Consider the following 27431-nt stretch of genomic DNA (forward strand, 5'->3'; position numbering starts at 1 on the left):
TTATTTCCTTTGGGAGGCAATAACTTCATCATGCACTTTCGTCTTTACAACTTTGCAGATCATTTACATTCAAATACAGCAACATTACACACTGCATGCATAGCAATATTCAGAATGGCATAATAATAATTAAATCACGGAATGTTTTAGGATTCAAAGTCTAAGATAAGGCAATATCACATGAAAGTTGTTTGAAAGGTAGCAAAAATAATGAAGATATGTTGTTTCAGAACAATAAAAAGAAAAAAAAGTATATTACTTTATTACTTTATCACGGAAAATCAAGTACTGAAATATAAAATACTTGTATTTTGAAGAGAAATACTTTGAGTCACTTTGGGTCTCACAGTGTAGCTAGTATTTACATTATAATGATGTGTAATGCTGCCCCTGCAGGCAGAGGCTGGATCTGATGAGGGAGATGTATGATCGTGCTGCGGAGGTGCCTGGCAGTGCTCTTGAGGACTGTGACAGTGTGCTGACTGGAGGCGATCCATTCTACGACCGGTTCCCCTGGTTCCGTCTGGTTGGAAGGTGAGTTGTAAGATTACATCAGAGCATGGCAAGACAGACCCGCTGGTGATCAGTACAGAATGTCCCTGTACCATGATTAACAACATTCCTGTCAGATTTCTCGTTAGATTATGCTTTTATTTGAATGGCCCACTGAAAGGGAATTAATTTCTCTTATGCAAAACAAAATGAGCAATTCTCATTGTGTTTTTGTACCTGTAACAGTAGAGTATCTTACAGGCCAGAACAACTGCTGGAAAGAGAAAATGTAATAAAAGCTGTGTTTAAAGCTGATCTCTACAGGATATATGTAATATTGCTCAGTCCTCTGTGGGATAAGTCCAGAGTTATTGCCCACACGCTTTTAAAGTGTGCAAGATTTTTAATGCTGCTTTATTCAGAAGTGCTTGAAATCGATTTTCCATGCACTTTCAAATGAGGTCACAAGCTTCCCTTTACCCTGTCTACTTCAGAGCTGTATGACTTGCTCGTAATCTTGCCTTTGCTACATCTTGAAAGATTATTTCACAGTAAAAAAAAAAAAATATATTATCATTTGTTCACCTTCATGTTGTTCCAGAACCGTGAGACTTTCTTTCTTCTGTGGGACCCGAATTTTTGTGCGAACTGGAGATTTATCTCCGAGATGTATGATAGCTTTGTTAGACACAGATTTGAATGCTTATTCACTGATATTTTTCTCTTAAGTGAGCTGTTAACTGGATCAGTCTGATTTGTGAACTTGCATGATCATTCAGGCTGCTTTTGTGAACTGCATCAACTGATTCATTTAAAAAGTAAGCTTGAAAAAATCAAACATCACTTCTATAAAACACCTTGAAGAGATAGGGTGTATAAATTTTTCAGTGAATACCTTTTTTGATCAAGATTTTTGATCTGTTCCTCAAACAAAGCTATTGTATGATGTCAGAAGACTTAAAGTGAATGAAATGCCTTCATTTTAAGGTGTTTTTTTTTGTAATTGTGGAGCTTGTCAGCCCTAATCCTTATTCACTTTCATTATTTTGATCAGATTGGCTGAAATTTTTTATATTTTATAAGTATTTATATTTTTTTACTCAGCTTTTTGTGTTCCAAAAAACAAAACAAAGCAAAAAACAAATCTGGTTTTAACCAACATGATTATTATTTAATAACAGTTGTGGAAATTTTAACGATGCCTATAAAATGTACACTATCTTTTAAAGATTTGGGGCTGATATGTTTGTTTTGATGTTTTTGAAAAAAGTCTAAATGTTAAAAACAGTTAATATTTTTGTTGGAACCTTGAAGCAGTGGTTTTTAGAATTGCTTAATAAATACAAAATTCAAAAGAACAGCTTTTATTTGAAAATATGAATACTTTATAATTGTCATAATCTGCATGGTGACACGAAGGTAGAGGATCCAAATGCAGTAGTTTATTGATAGGCAGGCTAAGGTCATACACAAATAGGTAATCCAAAACAGGGCTGAGGCATACAGAGTAATCCAGAAAACATATATTAAATCTTACTGACCCCAAAGATTTGAAAGGTAGTGTAATTTTGGACATTCTTAAAGAACCCTGTTACATAGGCTGCTGTTGACATTAATGATACGTGTGTTTTTAGGTTGTGTATGTTTTGTATCCCCATGACCCAGCTACTGTGTTGCCCTATTAAAAATGTTTACTTACCCATATGCGAGTAGAAAGAGTTAAATAGACAGATGGCCCCTCATACTAACTGGGCTCCCATGTCTTTGGCTACACCAGAAACTCCCTTTTCTCCACATGCCTTAGTGAGCAAGCAAGCGACCCTAACTCCTCCCCCACCCCCTCGGAGCCCACATCAACCTCTGAAATCACTGAACTGGTCCAGTCATGGCCTGACAAGAGGGCGGGGACAGAGCTGGATGGCTTGAATGATAATTTCTTATCGGATGACTCATGCTCGGATATTGACGAGGAGGAGGAGGGGGAGGATGAGGATGAGGATGATGATGAGGGAGAGCACTGCAGAAGCTTCGGCAAAGCTGAAGACCCGTTTTATGATCGCTCGCCATTGTTCAGTGTAGTGGGAAGGTTGGTGAGGTTTCAGGAGTGTGCTGGGAAAGGAAACTAGCTCTTTCACACTGAGACTGGGTTGTGCTTCCTTTTTTGAACACATTGTGTGTGCACAGCACTCACAGAGATAAATATAAGTGACGTGACATTCAGCCAAGTATGGTGACCCATACTTAGAATTCGTGCTCTGCATTTTAACCCATCCAAAGTGCACACACACAGAACAGTGAACACACACCTGGAGCAGTGGGCAGCCATTTATGCTGCGGCACCCACAACCCTAGGGTTAGGAGTCATACTCTCTAACTACTAGGCCACGACTTCCCTATAAACACCTAAACTGGAAACATTTTTGCTTATTCACCGAAACACTTCAGTATATATATATATATATATATATATATATATATACACTACATATATATATATATAATTTAAAATTATCCTGAGTCTGTACATCTCTTCTGGGTAAGCTTTAACATAAAGAAGTGTAAAGTAGACACAAATGAGATCGGTGCTGAAATACAGTATCAATAAATACAGAGCTATGAAATAAACGGACAAGGGAGAATGTTGAATTGAGTTTGTTTTTTGTTTTTTTCTGATTGTTGAATTTGGTGTTTGTTTGGTCAATGATGTGACTAAAAATGAAGTAGTCAGAAAAGAAAATCTAATAATATTATAAATATAAATGATAAAAAACATAATATAATATTTTGAAATATATTAAAAACGTGTTTGTCAGATTAAAGTCATGTGGTGCGGTCAATATGCAGAAATAAAACAAGAAATAATATCATAGAGAGGACCCCTGCAGACCCTCATGGCTGTGTGTCAAGTCTTTTAAAATCTATAGTAATTTGACTTATTTACTGTTTTTAATTTGTAATGGGTTTTTTCAGGTTTTCACGTGATGCGAAAAAACAAATATTTATGAATTAAATATATATATAAGTGAAAGTGACATTTAGCCAAGTATGGTGACCCATACTCAGAATTTGTGCTCTGCATTTAACCCATCCGAAATGCACACACACAGAGCAGTGAACACACACACACACACTGTGAGCACACACCCGGAGCAGTGGGCAGCCATTTATGCTGCGGCGCCCGGGGAGCAGTTGGGGGTTCGATGCCTTGCTCAAGGGCACCTAAGTCGTGGTATTGAAGGTGGAGAGAGAACTGTACATGCACTACCCCCACCCACAATTCCGTCCGGCCCGAGACTAGAACTCACAACCCTTCGATTGGGAGTCCAACCCTCTAACCATTATATATATATATATATATATATATATATATATATATATATATATATATATATATATATATATATATATATATATATATATATATATATATATATATATATATATATAAAGACTTTCCTTGTATTTACCTCGGCCGCTCTTATTTGTCAGTCACCCTTCTGTTAAATCTATTTGTGATGCTGCTGAAATCTCTTGAGGAGACATCTGAGATTATAAGGGTCTTTAGTTCAGAAGGAAAATCTGAGGAGCATGTCTCCACTTGATTTTCATCACATTGCCGTAGGAGAAAGCTCTATGATATTGAAAGATCTCTTATGGGATTTTGTCTTTCCTATGGGAAGGATTCCTGGAGTTTAGTCAGCATGTCTGGACTTTACCCCGTCTCCTCCCATTATCATACATTTGACTTTCATCCGGTTGCTGCAGACACACACCTTGAGCTTCTGGGTTTCATTTCACCCTAATGATTGTGATCATTGAAATCAGAATTGGCTGGATGTCAGCGCCTCCACCCAGCACAGCTATGGCTCTTGTGTCACGCCAAGGTCTGTGTCCCAGCTTTACATGCACCGCATCACTTCTTCAAAGGGGTCCGTCAGCTTTGAAGGGCTATCTCTGAAACACTCATATTAGATGTTTGTTTTGTGTACTGCAGAAACAAACAAGACCAGATTTTCATTACATGGCACGAATGTCTGATGAATATGAAAATAGCTGTTCATCTAATGACTTACTAATTGGTTCGCGTGTTAAGCCGTTTGGTTACTTCCAGTCTTCACATATCTCAAGATGAAAGAGCTGGTTTCTGGCACAGCTGTCGCTCTTCTGGGCATGTGAGATCATATGCCGTATTTCAACTTTTTTGTGAGATATAACACGGAAACCTTTGATGAATTGGCTCACTCTTTTAAGTTGCGCTTGTGCAATGCACTGCACATTTGTGACAGTATGGCTGCTTTTTTGCAGTGTCATATTTAGCTATTGTTTAGTATTTGCTAATGGTATTGTCTGTTCACGCTTGCATTGTCCACTACTGTTACATTTTATGTCTCCTCTTTCACCTTTTTTCCTCACAAGCATGTTTTTATACCTCACCAAAACCCCTTTTTTGTTCAGCACTACCGTATCATTCATTGTCTACACATGGAGGATGGGCAATGTAGTCCTTGACGGCAGATTAAGAACAAACAAAGTTAGGGTTGAGAATTAAAACTTTTTTTTTTAAACGTCCATCTTTGTTTTTTAAATAAACACATAAACAGTTCCTATTTCTGGTTCTGATCAAGGATATCAGGATTATCCAATTCCCCACACTAATTTACACAAAAACACGAGTCACTCCAGGAAATATATTCACTCAAACAAAAGTCCAAAAATTTGAGACCACTAGTCAAAATGCTTTACTCATTTACAAATTATGTTATCAGTACATTAATTTGAGTGAAAGGCTGAACTGAGAATTCTATATTATTTTCAGCATGTTTTGTTACAAAGCGTTTTGTGTGGAAGCAAGAAAACGGATCCTTTGTTCAACCTGTACTTTTTGTTCAGTGTTATTTGCAGTAGAAATAATATGAAATCTTAAGCATTTCTTTATTTAAATTACCGTTAAAACATTTGGGGTAGGTAAGATATTTTATTGTTTTTGAAAGAACTTATGTTCTCCAAAGCTGCATTTATTTGATCTAAAATACAGTAAAACAGTTAGATTGTAAAATATTATTAGAATTTGAAATAAATAGTTTCTGTTTGAACATATTTTAAATTGTAATTTATTCCTGTGATGGCAAAGCAGCCATTACTCCAGACTTCTGTGTATCATGATCCTTCAGAAATCATTCTAACATGTTGATGTGTTTAAGAAATATTTATTATTATTATTATTATTATTATTATTATCATCAATGTTGAAAACAGTTGTGCTTCTTAATATTTTTTTCAGAATAAAAATAATTTATTTGAAATGTAAACAATATCACACATTTCACATATGATGATTTGAATTCATCCTTGCTGAATACAAATATTAATTTCTTAAAAAAAAAAAAAAACTTTGAGCCATAATTGTTTATTATATAGTTTTCAGTGAAAAGAAATCCCCAATTTTTTAAATGTGGTCTCAGATTTCTTTTCTGTATATTGTTTAGGGTTCATCTTCATTCAATCCCATGAATTTACCTTAAACTTACCCAAAACCTAAAATATGAAAAGTTAAAAATACTCGCACAAACCTGTTTTATATCATGTCACCTGATCTGTGAGGAATAATCATGTCCAGGGCCGCAGCAGTGCCTGCTCGTGTCTGTATGTAGCTCAATGTTGTGGTTTTCCTGTTTGCTGTACAGTCAATCCCTTAGAAACACAATTTGTTGTTCTTCTCTCTCCTTCAGGTCATTTGTGTATTTGAGTAATCTGCTCTATCCTGTGCCCTTGGTACATCGGGTTGCCATTGTCAATGAGAAGGGAGAGGTCAAAGGTTTCCTCAGAGTAGCTGTACAGGCAATATCAGGTAAGATTAGGATTGCAAGTGTCTTGCAGAACCTACTGGCGAGAGTCTTTTATTACAATGTGTAGTATTAAAGTATTGAATCAATTAAATTTCAATTACTAGTATTTTTAAAGATTAATTTTAAGTTAAATAATGACAGTAGTAGATGTAGTAACATATCATGCATACTTTAAAGGAACATAATTATATATATATATATATATATATATATATATATATATATATATATATATATATTGGTGTTAGAGGATGTATTTAGGACAGAGGGCTTGTATATACATTATGAAGGGCAAGCTGTGTGTGACTTCTTGAGGAAGTGATGTGAAGGTGCTCTGGTTTTTCCTCCAGCTGATGAAGAGGCACCAGACTATGGCTCTGGTGTCCGTCAGTCAGGCACTGCAAAGATTTCTTTTGAAGACCAGCAGTTTGAGAAGGTATTTACATTTAAACACTTATAATCAAGCAATTTTACAGAAACGTAGACCAAGCTGAAGATACCAGCTTAAATTCCTGTGCCAGTTCAGGCTGCTTTGTAGCAGCTTAAACGGTCTTTCTTGTCAAGCTGGTTGATCAATATATGATTGTAGCCTTTTGCAGATGCTGAGAACCAGCATTCAGAACACAACAGAGTTCTTATGGTCCTATAAAACCTGGAAATATTAGATAATTTAAAAGTGCTATCTCCATTCCTGGAAAAGTCATTGAAATTCATTAAATCTTAAAAGGACATGGAACTATCCATATAGGCTTTTCTAGGTTTGCTAATTATATTCCAGTCATGGAAAAAACTTTTCAGCGAGGATATTCATATTATGGCATCTTACTTAAAGTATTTCTCTTTCCTGTTGATCAGTTCCAGTCAGAGTCCTGTCCTTCTGGTCTTTCACGCGCTGCTGTATCTCACGAAGAACTGCGAATTGTGGAAGGTGAGGGCCAAAATGCAGAGATGGCCCTGTCAGCAGATGAGGTCAACAATAATACCTGTCCAGGTAAGAAACATAGAACATTCTGAACATTTTAAATGAAAATAGTGATTCCATCATTAGGTGATGTTTGGATAGTTTATGCTTACAAAGGCTACGTTTATTTTATAAAAAATAATTTAAAATAACTTTTTTCTATATGAATACATTTAATATGCTAAAGAAACATATTATATACTCATTATCACTGTTAAAAACAGTTGTACAGCTTAATATTATTTATGGAAACCATGATAAATGGGTAACACTTTATAATAACTGCACACTATTAATCATTAATTAAGCATTAGTAAACAGATAATTCATAATTTATAAAGAATTAATGGACAGTAATAATCAGTTTATAAATACAGATATAAATGCTTTATTCTTGATTTAAAAGCATATCTATAATGTGTAATTTCATACTTTATTCATGATCAATTTATCATTTCTCAATGAAGTATAGCATTATTTACAAACCAGTTATTTAGGAGTTGCCAGTCATTCATAAGATCACAAGAAATGTAGTAAATTCAGGTAGTTATAAAGCATTTAGAAGTGGTCAGTTAACTATTTATGTGAGCTCATCTAAAGTGAGGACTAGTTATGCCTTGTAAAGCATTTATAAAGGATATTTAAAGGCTCAGTTATCTTCTAAACAAAAAACAGAAACAAACACAACACAGTGATACAGAACATAGAAATATTAACAGCCTTTAAATCTCATTTGTAAAAGCTTTACAAGGCATAAATAGTCCTCACTTTAGATGAGCTCACAAAAATAGTAAATTAACAACTACATATGTTTTATAACTACCTGAATTAACCCTGAATTACAGTAGAAATACATGTTAATAAACCATTTATTAACACTATAAGTAACTATAACTATATGTCTGAATAAAAAGATGTATGAATGCACATTTAAATAGTTTATTAATAATTTACTTACAGTTTCTAAGTGATCTTATAAACCACTGACAACTCTTAATAACTGGTGTGTAAATAATGCTATACTTAATTTAGAAATGATAAATTGATTATTAATAAAGTATGAAAAAACAATTATTAAATACATTATAGATATGCTTTATAAATAAAAGCATTTATATCTGTATTTATAAACTGCTTATAAATGTCTATTAATGATGAATTAACTGTTTCCTAATGCTTAACTAATGATTAATAGCATGCAGTTATTATAAAGTGTTACCGATAAATGTTTTCAGGATTCTTTTATGAATATAAACAACAACATTTATTTTCAATAGAAATCTTTCGTAACATTATTGTCTTTACTGCCTTGTTTGATAAAAAAAAAAGAGTAAAAGTATTAACAGTAGTGTGTGTAAGTGGAAACATGACCTACAACTGTGTTTCTGAAGTCTGAATCTACAGTATATGCCAGTTTCAGCTGTCCCATGGAGTTTTCATATTTCTTTGACTTGACATCTTTTCCTTCATGTGTTTTTTCATAGCTAACCCAGAGGAGCTGGATGGTGCTCTGGATCACTTGAGGATTGGAGAAGTCTTTACATTCAGAGTTACTGTGCTGCAGGCGTCAAGCATATCCTCAGAATACGCAGACATATTCTGCCAGTTCAAGTAAGTGCCTCTGTTATGTTCTGAATTCTGTTCCCACTAGCCAACATTTGTCATTGTTCTGTATCTAATTGACTTTTATTAAACTCCTTGTTTGTAGTTTTATTCACAGGCATGATGAAGCGTTTTCCACAGAGCCGTTGAAGAACACTGGACGTGGTCCACCACTTGGCTTCTATCATGTGCAGAATGTGAGCTTTAAACTGTAACACCCAGCTCCATGTCACACTGTTTTTATTAGACTGAGGGTAAAACACTTGTTTCTCTGATTTTCCAGATTGCCGTGGAAGTGACTAAGTCCTTTACAGAGTACATAAAGACTCAGCCAATCGTGTTTGAAGTGTTTGGACATTACCAGAAGCAGGCTTTCCCTCCGCTCTGCAAGGATCTCATTAGGTAGATCCTGGCGATATTTATTATTTCCAACTCTGATTAATACATGTTACAAATGTCTGGATTCATCCATCAAATATACTGAAATAACAACCAGAACTTTTTTTTTTTTTTTCAGCCCATTGCGCCCATGCAGACGACAGTTCCCGAGAGTCATGCCTCTTTCCAAACCAGGTGAGGGCAATGAATGTATTTGACCATTTTTTTTTTGTTGTTGTTTATATTTTGTACTTCATTAATTCACTTGTTAATGACACTGGTGAATATGACCACCACATGACGACTATATCATCAACAATAACTAACCAAAGTCATCTGATCAGATTTTCTCTTGCCTTTCTTGCTTTAAGGAATGTGCTTTAGAAAGACGAAGTTAAAGCAGCCAAAAAAACCCTAATGCTTAAAAAAAAACAAGGGTCAAGATTCCAACAAAAGCAAAAACTGGCCTCTATTATAGTGACATCATACATTTGTAAACTTTTTCTTTTCAACAAAAGACCTCTGTGAAGTCTCAGTAAGAATTTTAGTATTTTGTATTTTTGTAAAGTCAAACTGAAAAGAAGTCAAACTGGTAAGAGAAGATGCTGAGATGTTTTAATGTGTCCTGCCAAATCACGTTGAGGCTGAAGCTGTTTAGAACATATTATTTGCTTCGTCCTTGTATTGCATTTTTTTATGTCGCTGTTTTGGGTTAATTTGGCCATGTCACAGTCTTTATGTTGTTGGTGGTGGGTTTAGCCACAGATAACGACACTCCTGCTGATCGGGAGAAGAACCTGGAGCTGATTCGCTACCTGCTGCCAGAGGTCTTCAGTGGGGCTCTGGTGGACTCTCTGTCAAGCCACGCCCTCAATGCAGCAGGCGTGGCTGTTTCCTACCTCCTTGAAGGGGAGGAGCAAGCCAGATTGCCGGCCCCGCCCTTGTCTATCTGTTCAGTAATAAAAGCACAGAAGCCGGGTCTGTAATGGGTCTGAGTGCCTAAGGCCAAAGAATGTCCCTGAAACTGCACCTCTGGTCTGTCTAATGCACTTGTAATAACATCCCATCACATCACATCACATCACATCACACATCTAACACATAACACATAACACAACTCAACTCAACTTAACTCAACTCAACTCAGCAAATACAGTTTGATGGTTATCATATGGAAAATGTTTGTGCTGCTTAATATTTGTATGGAAACATTGGTACTTCATATTCTTTGATGAACAGAATGTTCAAAAGAACAGCATTAAATTGAAATAGAAATCTTTAGTAACATTATAAATCTCTGTAAATTTTGATCAATTTCATGCATCCTTGATTAATAAAAGTAACCCCCCCCCCCCCCTTTTTTTTCATACTTAGAACTTCTGAATGGTAATGTATCTCTGTTTCCATAAAAATATTAAGCAGCACAGCGATTTTTAACATTGAAAAGAACCGTTTATTGAGCACCAAATCAGCATATTGGAAAGATTTCTGAAGCTGCTGAAAATTCAGCTTTGCCATCACAAATCACCATTTTAAATTGCATTTTAAAATGTATTAAAATAGAAAACAGTGACTTTAAACTGTAACAATATTATCAAGTAAATGCAGCCTTGGTAAACCTAAGAAAACTTAGTAAAACTAAAAACTTAGTTTTTCCAAACTTGTATTAAATTATTCCAAACTATACTTGGACATTTTCTTGGATTTTTTTTAAACTAAAAATAGGTGATATTTAGACATTTAGCATCCATTCTCTTTCCCCATTTCACTGGGAGTCACACCAACTCTCTGCACTGACAGACTGAAGGAGGCTTTGTTCCAGGGACTGCGTTTCGGCCTGTTAATACTGTGTGTGGGTGTATGTCTTTTTCTCTCCCTCAGCCTCTCCATACAAAGCTCATTGAGCAGATGGATGATTCTAGCCTTTTTCTCTGACATCATTCACCAGAAATAAACTGATGAATAGTGCTGGACTAAGAATGTATCAGTGCATGAGTAAAACTGGTTCTGTCTCTTGAAACTGTGCTTGATGATGCAGTGGTCCCTTAATCTCTGCAGGATAGTAGTTTGGGTCTTTATTATTAAATATTCGGTTATTGGTTGCTAGTTTTTATTAGATTTCTTGTCTCTGGACATACAGTATCATATTGTATCATATACTGGTTTGTATATTGCATCTAGTTAACAAAATCTGAATTATTTGTTAATGAATCATTCATCTGGTTCTCTGTTCAATCTCAATGTGTAGCTAGCTATCACATGAATTAATAAGACTTGTAATATAAGTTATGAATGAATAACTTTCACAATACGTTTGTGGTGCTTTTGGTGTTTGACAGCCCTAGTCCTTGTTAACTTACACGAAAGAAAATAGCCAGAATATTCTTCAGAAATTCACTTTTTATGTTCCAGGGAAGAAAGAAAGTCTAACACGTTTGGATAGTTTTCAATTTAGGGTGAATTATTCCCGTACTACTTCTGCTTGGCGTGTGCAGATGTTCAGGGATCACTGTAATTCACATGACTTTATTCATCTTAACAGCAGTGTGCCTTTGCATCGGACTCCTGATCTCCCACTCCTGCTCCTCTCTAACTGGTTTATTCCTCCTCTTATACTTGTGGTGCATATCTTCCTCGCTCCTGTGAATCTCTAGTGTACCTTTCATCTGCCTTTTAATTTTTATATCCATTGGTCTATGATTAACTCAGTATTGATTTGATGCTCCTTGTCTCTCTGTCTTTCTGCATAGTACCTGCCACCAAACTGACAGCTCTCACTCGACCCACGGCAGGACCGTGCCACTGTAAATACGACCTGATGGTCTTCTTTGAAATCTGTGAGCTAGAGGCCAATGGAGAGTAAGTGTCTTGTTTAACCGTTGACCTTTTCAATTTTTGTTTATATCCAGGAAAGTGTGACAGTGCTGGTTATTGAATTTGACATTATCTCTCCCTTCCAGCTATATCCCAGCTGTAGTGGACCACCGGGTAGGCATGCCCTGCCATGGCACTTTCATGTTACATCAGGTACTGGGAAATGTTCTTTATTTCCCTTTCCATTGGGTTATTTTCTCTCATACTGTTTACTTTAACATTAGACTTCAAAATAACATCAAATAACACAACATCTACATAACAGGGCATCCAAAGGAGAGTCACCGTCACCATAGTACATGAGTCAGGAAGAGATATTAAGTGGAAGGAGGTGCGAGAGCTGGTTGTAGGTGAGTTTGGGCCTAAAAATAAATGCTTATGCGTACGCCAAAGTGAAATTGGATGATATTCAAGAAATGTCTTTGTGTTTGACAGGGCGCATCCGGAACACGGCCGAAGCAGATGAGACAATCATCGACCCCAATATTCTCTCTCTTAACATACTGTCTGCAGGATACATCCGACCTGCACATGAGGACAGGTACATTCCCAACCAATAAATATAATAAGAGCAGTTTAGAAGTTAACAAATCAAATTGCCATTCTCACACTTTCTTTAACACTAAACATAAAACATCTTGAAAGTTATGCTTGTCATTTTTTTATTCAAGAACACTTCCAAAGGAAGTTTTATTCTTCTGACATGAAGCCTTTTTTTTTTTCCCAGAACACTCAGTAGCAGATTTTCTTAATGTTGGCTGTTTCCCACAACACTCTTTTTAATACCATGTCTCTATTTTAGTGATTGCTGTACTTAATATGACTCTCTCCTCATCCTCAAGCCTGTGACAAACAGTTCTCTGCACAGCTTTAAAGCGATGTGTTTTTAGATAAATGAGTCAGTGAACCAAATCTTCAAAATAGCACTTAAAGTCCTGTCTTAAGGGAGAGATTCAAAATCAAACAGCACTGCCACAGCGCTAGCCTTAGACAAAGACAAGAAGTATATTCACACTTTGCCATATTGAGGCTTTTAGGTGCACTTTACGGGGTTAGGAGAGTCTGATCCTGCAGATAAGGGGGAACCAAAAAGAACTCCAAAAGAAGTCAAAACAGAACGTTAGGGGGGCTTAAAAGTATACTATTGTTCAAAAGTTTGGGGTCTATTTGATTTAATAAAATGTTTTAAAGAAGTCTCTTTTGCTTAACAAGGATACAATTATTTGATCGAAACAGTAACGCTGTAAAATATTATTATAATTTATTTATTAAAATATTTGCTTTCTAATATATGGCGAAGTTGAATTTTCAGTGGCCATTACTTCGTTCTTCAGTGTCACATGATCCTTTAGAAGTCATTCTATTATGCTGATTTTAGGAGGTCAAGAAACATTATTATTATTATCAATGTTGAAAACATTTGTGCTGCTTAATATTTTTGTGGAAACCGTGATACTTTTTTATCAGGATGGTTCAAAAGATCAGCGTTTATTTGAAATAGAAATCTTCTGTAACATTATAAATGTCTTTACTGTTAAAATTTAATGCATCCTTGTTAAATAAATAAAAAAAATATCTATTAATTTTTAAAGGTAGAGTAAGTAAATTGAAAAAAAAAGAAGTAATTTTTTTACTGACCGTGTAAGTACTGTTTTAATAAGAGGAATATTATAGGATCAGAATTGGACAGTTTATAAAAACCTAACCTAAACTGCTTAAAATATCTTAATGCAAATTCTCAACACACTTCTTTCCCAACTGTAGGCTAGGTTTTAATCATTGTGGAGACAATGCTCCATGACATAACCTCAGCGGGTCAGGATGCTTTTAACACATTGCTTGACTGTCAGACTAATCCATAGAGCTGCTCCTTTTCTGTTTTATAAAACTCATAATTATCATTTCTCTCCCGCTGCACGTAAGACAGAATGTGGTTTTATTAGCCTTGATGAAGGAGGTCACAATTTATTGAACCAACAATCTGAAAATATTCATTCGCTATTTTCAGAAAGGCAGGCAATCGGAAAAAATGTTTCTCTAGTTCACCTCCTTGGTTGTGCAAGTCTTCCTAACTGATGCTGGTCTGCATTTGTGTCCATTCTCATCTGTTCATTCCATTCGCTCTGTCCACACTCCATTGCTCAGACTCAACTACCTGCTCACTGAACCACACAGAGGATCGAGTTCTTGGCATCGCTGCTAGCCACCATCACGTATCGCTGATCTGCATGTGAAGATTTATATCAGAAGAATAATTACCATTTAAAATCACTCGAAGCTAATTTGTCAACACTTTACTAATCAAAACCATCATTAACATTCTCTAATCATGTTAGTTATTGCAAACAAAAGGCCACGTTTCTCATGTCACGTTATGCTGTAGCAACCAAACGAAGCATTTTGTCATCTGCAGTGCATTACTAGGACTTCACCTTAGATGGACATCGTATATCAGCATCCAGACTTTGCAAACATGCTTCAAATTAAATCTGAATATATCATTAGATGTGTCCGCCTGAACCCCACTGATGCAAAACCACATTAAAGAATCATTCGAACCTTCCGTTTCAAGCAGCAGTGACCTCCTCTCCTGCGATTTAACTACAAGTCTTCACTAGATAGTACACACTATCTATAAAATCCACATAACAGAGCCCGATTCATGCACCAATGCAAAGGAACCAGGACAAATATGTGACCGGAGAGTTTGACAACCACATTGTATTCAAACAACAAAGTCAAATATCTGGGAACAAGCTTCTGGGCCTCCACACAAGCTTCTCTCCACACCTACTGATTCTGATATATATTTTTAGTCCACTAACAGAATGTTGTTTTGTGTTTTTCCAGACAGTTTCTTGATTCGGACATTCCTAGGTATATTACCTTCAAATCCCTTTCCTCTCATAAGACACACACTCTCTCTCTCTCTCTCTCTCTCACACACACACACACACACACACACACACACACACACACACACAAACAGATTGTGTATTTTCCATTCTTTTATTTCTATGGCCATCAGTCCAATCAACATCCATCCTCATTTTTTGGCTCTTAAATACTGCTTTTTCTTCATTCTTGTTGGTTTGCCTATTTATTTTCTCCTTCCCTCCTACTATTTCTGAAAACGTGAGAGAATTTCAGTCTGGCTCCCATGGAAATGCTTTTGTGTGTGAAGCTTCTGTTCCATATTGTATGTTTTTGACATTTCTTGGCACCTTTAGGTGACTGGATTGCATGGCTTGGCTTTTGTCTGTCATTTGCAGGAGGTGTTGTAGAGATCATAGTCACCTTCCCAGCTAACAGGGAATGTTTTCAGAACTTTGGCTAATATTCTGGCAAGGTGTTCTCAAAATTATTCGTGAAATCGTGAAATGTTTTAGACATTGGTATAATTTTTTTATATTACTACAGAGAACATTCACAAGATCTATTTAAAGTTTACCATAATGTTTGTGAAATGATGCAGTGGAATGTCTCCTTAACATTTGTGTAACCAAAAATCATTGTTCTTAAAACATTTTCTAAACTGGACACAAATAAAACATAATAGAAACACCATTTTTATAACTTAATAAATTAATTTGAATTCTACTATGTATGTCACTCACTTCTTGAGTTCATTCCTCCAGTTTGAACAAAAAGGAATTAAAAATAAAAATAATAAAAATGAGTCACTCTACCACACAGGCTCCATCAGACCTACATAAATGTATTGCTCTTGCTCAACAAATTAGATGACATATCTTAATTAAAAAATGTATGGTTTCATTTAAACTGTTCTGCAAGCAGATCAAGTTCCATCACAAATGTCAAAGCACAAAATTTTGCCTGTGTGTGGTGTTAACTGTGGGCCAGACCACACACTATGAGGTCTGTGTTGTTTATGGGTGGAAGGGCTTTCTCCGCTAACTTCGGTATTAATCATGAATCTCGGAACAAAATTTGTGTTACATTAGTCTACTTAGATTTACGATCTCATGCGAAAAAAATGTGTTTAATCTCTTTTATTGACAGTTAGGCCCACTTGGCATTCTCTGCTCATGAGTAGCTGCTCTTTTTACCACTAGGGGGCAGTGTTTCTTTGACGATTTCAAACACGTGTTGCCTGAATGACTTTGAGTAAACATTTCTATGTGCTGCTTGTTCTGCAGACTGTAATTACCAAACCAGGACAACTGTAATCCCAGGAATTAGCTGCTTGTTTGTAAATATAAGGGTGGTGTCACCTCAGAAGGGAATGAGATCATTGTTATTATCCAAGTCCGTTTTTCTTGTTGTGCTGCCAGGACTGTTTAGTTCACCAGGGCAATTACAGAACACACTGAGAATTGTATTTATCATACCATTCAGTGCAAAACTTTCGTATATAAAAATGTTTCCAGTATTACAGGATGGCATATTGGTGCCTGTATATTTTACAACTTTTACAACTGTATATTGTGATATTATGTTAGAATACCAATCAATCTGAACTACCAAACCCTCTTTTGTACTTTAAAATGTACTGATAACCTCCACCATAATAATACGGGTGGTATAATAAAAATACCACATGATAAATTAGAGTTCATCATAAATGTGTTGTTTATAAAACATTGTACATTTGATATATTTATATATTCAATACTCGCGCACAGGTATTTCTTTGTTTATTTACCGAATATTGTGAGGAAAGTTAAAGTTGACCAATTAGCATGTTTTTACTGTATCATTTTTACAACAGTAAATAATTATAGATATATATTTTTCTTTTTTATTATTACAATTTGAAAATTTGTGGACCTAAATATCCTGTCCAGTTTAAAGCAATAAAAAATTTGGGAACGTACAAAGACTCTTTAAAGCATATGATATTATTCTTAATACACACTTAACTGTACTGTAAACATTATCTGCACTCCAACAAGAGTTTGCAGGTAAGGTATTGCAGTTACAGTAAGTAAAGCTCTTCATTGTCCCTCCAATCCATGTTGTCACAGAAGCCTATTTTAATTTCCAGCAGCCTGGGTGCAAGCATTACCTCATTGATAGCATGCTTGCTTTCTTAGCCCTGTGCAGTGAGCAATTCTTCATTGTAGTTTAGGTCCTCGATGTAAGCAGAACCAATAAACTGAGAAAGAAATGTCTCGCTGTATATTTCGTTATAGTTTGGATTGGTTGATATAAGAAATTTAAAGGAAAGAAATATTGAAAGGGAAGTTAGAACAACAGGAAATCTCTTTTATCATGTGTAAATGGGAGGTGGAAATTATTGTCACAATCCCCTCATTTTACTTTGTAAGCTGAGCTTGATTTATGTGGTTGTTTGGGAGCGAACAATAACACCAGAAATGGATCAGTTGGGTGTCCTCTGAGGTCTGTGTTTTGTTCCTAACCTTTTAAAAGGTACACACTTGTAGTTAGCAGGTTCCCACCAGTTCATTCATATGGATGGGGCATAGTGGAAGATCAATATGGATTTTTCATTCGCAGACATATCCAGTCTTGCTAGGCAAGGTCTATGTCAAATCCAAAGTCAAAGTATTTTTGTAAATAATGAACATATACCCTATTGCAGGACATTTAATTGTATATATTGTAAAACTATTTTCCAAATCAGCAAGGGAGAGTCTATTAACCAAAAAAATTTAAATACTTCAAGGCGACTGTTTCTCTCCTTAAATTACCACTTGTTAGGAGATGTATATGGATAGGGTAACTGGGTATAAGATTATGAAATAAAAATTCTGTCATCATTTACTCACACTCATGTTATTCCAAAAATAATCTGTAGGACTTAATTTCTATTGTGTCTCCAAAAAACAAAATATTTTGAAGAATGTTGGGAACCACATTGGGGTGCATTAGGGCCTTTCGCACTGCTTTAGTTCCAGAACTAAATGTATAGTACTAAAGTACTGGGGCAATTTTGTATAAACTATTTCCCAGTGCCATTTAAAGGGATGCGTTCACACCAACGATGTGTTCTAGGAATTGATATAAGCCCATTTTTATGTGGCGCTCAACAAAGGAAACAGAAGAACAACATTAACAGGAGGATGGAGGATGCTGTGATTGGAGCTGTGTTTTTGTTGTCTATGTATATGTAAAGTGAATGAAAGAATGGAAAGGAGGACTAAGAATCTCCAACGACAACTGGCAGTGCTACATTTGCTACAAGTGCCTGCACTTCTGCGTCCGTCCATCTATCGCTGTTCATCATACTTGTGAAATTAGTTGACACAATGTTTACATGCCGTTTAAAATCATGGCGGATGAGGGCGTTTTCGTACGCGTTTGGCCAATCAATGTCTACTTATGTCACGGTTAGTACCAGTTGTGCTGGTTTGACCCTGCTCCGGAGTAGGAGCTAATTTGGTTCCCACAAAAATGTGGGTAGTTCAACAATTAGTTCAGGTACCTTGAAAAGGTCGCCGTGGTGCGAAAGGCCATATTGTCTTGCATTGAATTGAATGCCTCCCATTGAATGCCCCCCTCCCCTTCACTGAAACAATTCTCAGAAAATCTATGACACACCGAAAAAGAAAGTCATACAGTTTTAGAATAATATGAGAATTAGGTACAGGCTGGATTTGCTGGAATGCACTACATGACTTCTGAAATCTGAACAGATTTTAAAACACTAGGAATCATATGCCTGCCGACTTTGTAAATGGTTACTGAAAAAAAACTAGGCATCATACACCAGACCACAATTTTCTGTGAAATCTGTTAACTCCACCTGCCCAAAATCTGCATGACTGGCTCTGACATTCGACAACTATTGTTACTTCATCCAGACTACAAATAGGAGCAAATCTGGGACAATGTAGCGTATTCCAGCCTTAAATGATGACAAGATTTTATTTTTTGGATGAAAAATTCCTTTTCTGTCCTCAGTATTCAAAGAAGTGAGGTGCTCTGCTCTAGACCTTATCCTTGATCACAACCCCACAGTGACCGTTGAAATTCCTCCCACATTGTCTAATTATTTTCTCTCTATCACTTCAACAAATCGATTTCCAGGAACTCTCTCCCCCAGCCCCCTACCCCCACTTTTTTTGTCTAAATGACAGCCTCAAAGCTGCCTACTGGGTCATGCTGGTTCATTCACTTTAACACTCAACATCCAAAGCACACAAGCTCAATCTATCACTTACCTCAGAGAAGCTCGGCCCCTCTCATATATACTTCTGATTCAGGAATTTGGAGATTTAAGACCCTTCCCAGGCCGAGGGCCAGAAATCTAATCTGTGATCATTTCAGCAGGTTATGACCTGTATTAATCAGAGGGAGGGTGGGTAGGCTAGAAGTTCACCAAGGTGAATATAATTTATGAGTAAGATGCAACCCATACTATTTTCATGTTATTGCTCATGGTATAGCATGACTTCAGGGCCAAGATTACTTCATTTTAGGTCTGTGAGACCATAACAGAGCTTATGTAAGTTGATAGAAGATGCAATAACATCTCTCTAATTGTTATATGATTTGATAACAACCAGACGCCGTAGTTTACTTCTCTGAACTGTCTTACCTTTGATTCTATCATTGATTCTTTCCTTTCCACCTAAAGCATTTCCTTGGGGATTAATCCTAGGTATAAGCGTCCCCTTGTTCTTGCCTTTCTCCTCTAATGGTCACTTCTTTCATCCCTCATTATTTTAATTTTTTTTATCGATAACTGTCATTGTTTTACACATCATTGGTGGTGGTATTTATATCTAGTGATGAAGCTAGAGTGTTTTGTTGCATGCATTTATGTTGTCTTCACTCCTCACCATTTTTAAACACTTTTGTGTATAAAGAATGTTACTTTATAATACAATATGATCTGATTTATCAAAGTGACACAGACTCTATAATGCTTGTGTATAAGTGCTTTGCCGTATTTATTATATATTAGCATAGCATTAAACAAAAGCATCTATACAATTATAACATAAGGGAATATGCATATTCACCTTGGTCTATAAATGAAATCTTTAAAGCTATTTTCTTTTGTTTAATCTAGGACATTCTACCATTTTGAGGCTGCTTGGGATTCATCCATGCACAACTCTTTGCTGCTTAACCGTGTCACTCCTAACGGAGAGAAAATCTACATGACTTTGTCTGCTTACCTGGAGGTAACCAAGGCCATTCATTTATTCATATGGGGGGACGAGAAGTTAAAAATGAATACACTCTCCTGAGAGTTACTAAATAAAACAAACAAACAAAAAAAGTAAAAAAGATCTGGTAGTTTAAGGCAATATTTGATCAACAGGTAATTATGTTGAACCAAAACTTTTTCAAAGAAGTCATTCCTTGTCAATTAAAAGTGTTATATAGTCCACTAAATCATTCTCAGACTAATGCTGAGGACAATGAAGTCACTTGGGAGGGAACTCTCAGGAGACTTATTTCTTTGCACAAAAGAGGACAAGAGGAATACCAAATCATTATTTTAAGTGCGACAATAGGACAAAAGTAACACAGAAATTCAACAACAATGAACTTGAGACAAGGCCCCTGAAATAATCAGGCCTTCAATTTAAGCTTTCATTTAGTGATGAGTGATTTTTTTTTTGCTAGAAAAAGAGCAGGGGATATAGAAAACAAGTTTCTCAGTGCCGCCAAAAGCGATGAAAAGAGTGACTTTTTATCTCACAGAGAAAGATGCAGAATACAGAAGTGACATGCATGGTTGTTATCCACACTAGCGACTGGTTCCATATATTGTATGAATTGTATTAGCAATCATTAAGAAAATACATATTCTGTATTAATTCAGGGGAATTGTACTAATTAATGCTGTGCACTATATTCACACACACACACACACACACACATTAAAAATCAGTTCCTTTTTAGAAAACTTGCACTCTATAGGTGTTCCCTGTTCTATATCAAGCTATGGTTATTTAAAGCACCACTTTAGATTGAAACACTTACAGTGGCTTACTCTTCCCAGATGGAGAACTGCACACAGCCCACAGTGATAACCAAAGACTTATGCATGGTGTTCGTCTCAAGAGACGCCAAGCTCCCAGCAGCTCGCTCCATCAGGAACCTCTTCAGCAGTGGCACCTTGAGGCCATCTGAAGGGTACAGCTGCTTCATCTCACCGCTCAAGTCCTTTGCAGTGTTGCTCTTGTAATTTATGTTACCATATTGTTTCATGTCCTTTGTTTTTACATTTAGAAACCGTGTAACTGGTGTGTATGAGCTCAGTCTGTGCCACTTGGCTGATGCAGGGAGCCCAGGTAAGACACCAGTCATCTCATGTCTTTTACACTTAGGATTTATGTGATGCTGGGAAATGTAAATTTTAGGGGGTTTTGCTGTTGAAATGACACCTGAATGTGCAGGAATGCAAAGACGGCGCAGAAGGGTGCTGGATACATCGGTGGCGTATGTGCGAGGGGAGGAGAACCTGGCTGGCTGGAGGCCCCGCAGTGACAGCCTCATCCTGGACCATCAGTGGGAGCTGGAGAAAATGAGCCTCCTGCAGGAGGTGAGAACATCTGCTTATTTGGTTTTTAATGTGTTAGGACTAGAATGTGGCATGGCAGCTCTGCTGAGGATCTAAGAACTCATGTCCTTCTGCCGAATGTTAGGTGGAGAAAACCAGACACTACCTCCTCCTTAGGGAGAAGCTCGAGTCCACCCTGCTGCTGGGCCAGGACTTGCTGCTGTCCTGCGGGAGTGAGGATCTAACCGAGTCCTCTTCCCCATCCACCCACCTGGGCCTGGGCCACAACCCTTGCCCCGGCCCTGATACACCCAACGAGAGGCAGATGGAGCTGGCTGCAAAGGTAAATCCATGACTAACCTTGGGCTAACCTAGATTATATGTATTATATATATAATATATAATATATTAATTATTTTATTTTACAGCCTGGGCCATCCAGTATTATTTTTTTCTTTTTTTATTAGTATTATAATAATTATTACTTTATATATATATAATTGTATATATTTTATATATTTACTATTACAATATTTGTTATTATTTAATTATAGTAGTTATTTCATTTTATTATATTTAGCATTTAATGTTATAAAATTATAACTTTATATATTATATTAAATTAAATATATGAATAGAATAGAATAGAATAGAATAGAAATATGAAATTAATTTGTACAGGCTTGTTCTCGTATTGCCATTGTCACCAAACCATGTTTATAGTGCTAATTATAGTTTCATATAATACTGTAAATTGCTGTTATGTTCATAATATTTCATATACAGTGTTCACTTCAGGAAATCATGAGAAAAAGGTTCTGGTCATTGAATTTAACATTCCCTTTTCTGTTTGTCCCAACAGTGTTTGCGTTTGCTTAACCACACCTTTAACAGGGACTACAGCCATGTGTGTGTTAGCGCCAGCGAGAGCAAGGTGAAAATGCTATTGAGAATATCTTACACTTTTTCTTTCTGTCAGCTATCAAGATGATTTTAAGAGCTCAGACTGCTGAGAATATACTGCCTTAAAAACCTTTAGGTTTCTGAAAATGTTAGACATATAAGCATTTTTATTATTGTTTGTGTTCTGTGTTTAATGACTGATTAGCCTGTTGTGATGTTTTGTAGTTAAGCGAGATGTCAGTAACTCTTTTAAAAGACTCGGCCTCCGTGTGTGCTGAAAGCACCCTCACCCCGTCCTCCACATGCCCCTCGCTCGTGGAAGGACGCTACGAGCACAACACTGAACTCAGGTCAGTACTTAGTGACTGCTGTTTCGTTTTGACTGTTAGAAGAATAACCAAAAAAAATATTATAATAGTGATATCTGCAACACAAACCAAATGGAATTTCAAAAACAACAGTTTTAAAAAAGATTTTCTGATCATTTCTTAGTCTGCTATTGATCAGTCTAACAGATATTCCTGTCTTAAATTCAAGTGTTTTAACATAAAGACATTTTTTAATATGTCTGTCAAAAATGTCTCTAAATGAAACACTATCTAACTAATAGTTACTATCTATATTCTTATGTCTCATATGTGCAGACCCCCAACACCTCGATCTCGTGCTGTCAGCCCCATCCCTGACACTGAAGCAGAGGCCAAGAAGTCTCCTCACGAGTCCAAATCAAGATCCCACACTTTTGTGCCAGACATTCAGGAAATCCGTGTCAGGTAAAAAATAAAATAAAAACTGTGCAGTTCATACAAATTGTTTATTGTTCAAAGGATGAGTTTTTATTTTTATGTTACATTCACCTGAATATAAAGTTAGGTTAAGTTTCTAAGAATCAAGGAATCTGCATCTTTGGAAGTGAACTCTAACCTGTACCCTATTTTATTGCTGCAGCCCAATTGTGTCAAAGAAAGGTTATTTACAGTTCCTGGAGCCCCACAGTAATGACTGGGTTAAGAGATATGTGGTGGTACGCCGGCCTTATGTCTACATCTACAACACAGAGAGAGACACAGTAGAAAGGGCCATACTTAACCTCTCCTCGGCACAAGTGGAGTACAGCGAAGACCAGCAGGCCATGCTGAAGGTAAAACAGCTACAATCATTGATTTATTTTAGAAAATGTTTGAATACCAGGAGGCCATGCTGAAAGCGAAACTTTTTAGATTTGTATTATTTTATTTTATTTCAGTCTCTTCCAAGTTTCTCAAAATGTTTTGAGGAAATGGATTGTTTATAGGCTGAACTAATTCGATTCTGTCTTAACTGCAGACCCCCTACACATTTGCGGTATGCACAGAGCATCGTGGGATACTCCTTCAAGCCAGTAACGACAAGGAGATGCATGACTGGCTGTATGCCTTTAACCCTCTGCTTGCTGGATCTATCAGGTACAGCAAAGCAGATATCAAAGCCTTTCACTTTAAAAGACCTGTTCTACCAATATTTATTTGACGTTCTCCTTCCCCGTCAGGTCTAAACTCTCCAGGAGAAGAGCCGGGCAGATGAGATTTTGAGCGTGCTACATGTATACCTACTGTACAACACAAAGGACTAACCTTGTAAATAGATCTACTGACAGATCCCCCAGTTTCTGTGCTTTATCAACTCTCTGACCCTCTGTTTCCTACATGTGTGTACCTGCACCTGCCCACACTAGCATCGACTGTGCACCTGTATCTTAAAGGACCTTTGTTGTGCATCTACAGTGGCCTAAATATTCAACTTATAGCACCAAGAGAACATACTGACTACTTTATTGGGGTAGAGATAGTATGCTTATGTAGTTTTCAGCAACGTTTAAGAAGGCTGGTGATGGGAATTTGTTATTCTGAAGCTGTCAGCTCATGCAAACACATCTGAATTTGTTACTGTGAAGAGTGGTGTCCATATCAGGCTTGTGGGAAAACGGATCACATGGCCTTACTCTGTTTCTCTTGACTTGTAAGTCGTTGGGTTTAAAACGATAAAACTGGTCAGTATTTAAGTCAGCAGACCATATGTTTATTCATTTCTTGGCTATGGATGATAGAATTGATCAATGATAAGCAGTTCTGAGCAAGGAGTAGATGAATCACATCATATTACGCTCTTACTCTCTTTAAGTGCAGTTCTTGGACACTGTACAACCCATCATAAATACTCATATACCTTTATAATGTTTCTCTTGTATGGCCTTGAAATGCATAACGTTTTCAAAATAACCAGGATGCATGAGGACAAATTTGGCAATGGAAAATGGTTGCATTCTCATATCTCTATATGAGAAACACTATAAAGATTTGGCCTATTTTTGTTGGCGTACTGGTCAGTAGATTTATCTAAAATGTATCATAATCCAGTCTAATATTTTATATATAAAAATATCGGTATCTCCACATTATCTAATACCTGTCTAATTATTTTTTTTATTTTTCACATTTCTATTGAAGTCTTATCTAGTTCGGTATTTATTTAAAGTTTTTATTTGACCTAGCACATATTTATTGACGAAGACTGTAATATTTTTTTAAAAAGTACAGTGTAATTTCTGCAAATGGCACTTATTTTTTGCATAAGTTGACTAACCTCCCTTTTACAGACTGCAATGCTCTCATTTCCCACGACACAACGAAAAGCATTTGGGGAACAGGTTCAAAGTGAATAGCTGGGATAGCTGCTATTACATATAGACTACTTGAATTTTACTTTTTTGAAATGTTCACTATTTTAGTTAAGAAATTAGTTATATTTTTACATTTTTCTTTTTATTAATCAGGTAGAGAAAAATCATCTCCATTGCCCAGAATCCTAAACAATTGTTTGTGCACTGGTCAGTCTCAAATGTACAGTACTGATGGAATTCTCTACAAAACCACAGAGAGTGATGATTTTGTGCCTGTTGCATAATCTACACAGTTTTTGTTTTTAAATTTCCATCACCTTAATCCCTGTGCACTTCTTTAACAGGGTGAACGTTTCAGGCCTACTCATCGATACCACGCTTTCTCTCTGTGCACAGGCAAATGCAGCTTTAGTTCGTTTTTAGTTAGTCCGCATAATGCACATGTCCTACATATGACTAGTTTTTGAGATTTCTAAGCATATCTAGATGGTGTAAATATTTTTTTTCCCGCAAGTGACTTAACTATTGTAATCATAGAAAATATCCAACAGGCTAAGACATTTAATACAATACATTTTAAATTCCATATTCTGTTTTTAAAGTCATCTCAGGTATGATTGTTGTGCTTAATGTCAATGGATTTAGGCTTTACAAAACCCCTTCAAAAACTGCCTGCGTTGGGACTGCTGATAGTTGTTTAACTTCAGCCAAACTATTTTTTTTTTTCAGAATATGAAACCAGATTTTTGAGTTATATTATACCATCAGCTGTGATTTAGACACTTTGTACTAGTGCAAAAGCATTTGTTAGAACGTGGAGTTTTGTGAGTCAGACCTTGACTTGGACAGTCACTGGAGCGGAACCCATGCATGCACTTTCAATGCTTATTATAATTAGTCCAGGCAGCTTATTATTTGGTTTGGGATGACTAGAGGTTACCTAACACAAGCCTTTCCCATATTTAGAGCACAGATCAACTATTTGCAAACCTGCGGTTCCTACAGGGCAGCAATATTCATGCTTAGTACAGGAAAAAAATTGAACTAAACTCTTTTGAAAGCCTTGATCTGTCAATGAATAAACCTCAAAGATCTGCATTTCTAATTCCAAAAATTCAGTTACTAATATTTTTATTTTTAATATTGAAGGCTGAAAAGTGGGTTTCAGTGTCTATGAAAAAGCAGGGTTCTGCTTCTATGTAAAAGCAGAAGACATATCCTAAAAGGATTCTCAATTTCCGAAGATTCTCTTTTTATGAAAAATAGTTAATGCACAATGTGTCACTTCACTTTCACAACCATTTCAGAGTAAAACATAAGCAATGCCACTACTTTTAGAAACAAGTGCATATGTTAATAGTAATAGCAGGTGCATTTTCAAAATGAGTGACAACTAAATTACTACAACACATAGAATTAAAATAATCACTTTCAGTTTGAGTACGTACAACCAAATGTAATTTGTCTTGGTTTTTGTCTCTGCACCTCGTAGAAAAGCAGATAGCTGAATGGTATTATTCATGTTATAGCCTGTACCATACCATTTCTACAAGCAATTTACATAAAACATTACATTATTATTAAGGCTAAAAACTTTGCATTGATTTATCATCTGCCAAAATAAAAGAATTAATCAGTTCTCATAATTGACACCAAATATCTGTGTGCTTCCATTATCTTATTCACAGACTCCATTCATAAGCATATTTTTTCTGTTGTTTTCTCTCAGTTTTACTTGCCTTGTATATAAACATGGTTGCTGTGAATGGTGTAATATGCAGTTGTAACTGGTTTGTACCATCTTCCATGGGCAGTAGTTCAATGTCTCTTTCTGAGTGTTGGATTTATGAGTCAAATGTTTGTGTACACTCGACACATTGTTAGATATGAAATAAATGTGGAACTTATGCAACACAAATTACTTTGTTTTGTGTGTGTGTGTGTGTGTGTTTCAAGCCATTATGTTATACATGTTATGCAAATACATTTTATTTTAAATTAAGAAATCTCAAGCTGAATGTATCTTTGATTTAATATGTAAAACTTATGGGAAGTCTGTTTCCATCATGGAATAAAAAATAATATAATAGTTAATTGTGATTTTTATTTCAGAATTCTGACTTTATTTCTATCAAGTCTAGTTTATATATCACAACTATGAGCTCAATAAATAAAGGCACTTATTAAGTTGTGATCAAATTTACAAAAATGCATTATTACACTATACTGGACAACTTTATGCCTGCACTGAATCCTTAAATATTGTTGTCT

General features: G+C 36.1%; 1 protein-coding gene across 12 annotated transcripts in view; it reads left to right on the plus strand.

Moving 5' to 3' along the window:
- The window catches only part of LOC128015548 (kinesin-like protein KIF1A), a 55860-nt gene extending 28782 nt beyond the window's left edge, over positions 1–27078 (plus strand). For 3 of the 12 annotated variants that reach the window (XM_052599434.1, XM_052599439.1, XM_052599440.1), the window contains 25 exons: positions 397–534; positions 2270–2578; positions 6222–6340; positions 6689–6774; positions 7194–7329; positions 8784–8910; positions 9008–9098; positions 9185–9303; positions 9419–9474; positions 12030–12138; positions 12240–12306; positions 12419–12503; positions 12589–12694; positions 15004–15030; positions 20156–20270; positions 21098–21231; positions 21328–21389; positions 21495–21640; positions 21744–21941; positions 22461–22532; positions 22727–22851; positions 23146–23274; positions 23450–23642; positions 23828–23946; positions 24030–27078. In XM_052599434.1, the coding sequence (XP_052455394.1) occupies positions 397–534; positions 2270–2578; positions 6222–6340; positions 6689–6774; positions 7194–7329; positions 8784–8910; positions 9008–9098; positions 9185–9303; positions 9419–9474; positions 12030–12138; positions 12240–12306; positions 12419–12503; positions 12589–12694; positions 15004–15030; positions 20156–20270; positions 21098–21231; positions 21328–21389; positions 21495–21640; positions 21744–21941; positions 22461–22532; positions 22727–22851; positions 23146–23274; positions 23450–23642; positions 23828–23946; positions 24030–24072 (2911 nt within the window). In that variant the 3' untranslated portion in view covers positions 24073–27078. Of the gene's footprint in view, positions 1–396; positions 535–2269; positions 2579–6221; positions 6341–6688; positions 6775–7193; positions 7330–8783; positions 8911–9007; positions 9099–9184; positions 9304–9418; positions 9475–12029; positions 12139–12239; positions 12307–12418; positions 12504–12588; positions 12695–15003; positions 15031–19717; positions 19742–20155; positions 20271–21097; positions 21232–21327; positions 21390–21494; positions 21641–21743; positions 21942–22460; positions 22533–22726; positions 22852–23145; positions 23275–23449; positions 23643–23827; positions 23947–24029 lie in introns of all 12 variants that reach the window. The other 9 variants (XM_052599441.1, XM_052599444.1, XM_052599442.1 and 6 more) reach the window with 6 other exon arrangements.
- The last annotated feature ends 353 nt before the right edge of the window (positions 27079–27431 follow it).

This window comes from Carassius gibelio, chromosome A6 (assembly GCF_023724105.1).
Source record: "Carassius gibelio isolate Cgi1373 ecotype wild population from Czech Republic chromosome A6, carGib1.2-hapl.c, whole genome shotgun sequence".
Lineage (NCBI taxonomy): Eukaryota > Metazoa > Chordata > Actinopteri > Cypriniformes > Cyprinidae > Carassius > Carassius gibelio.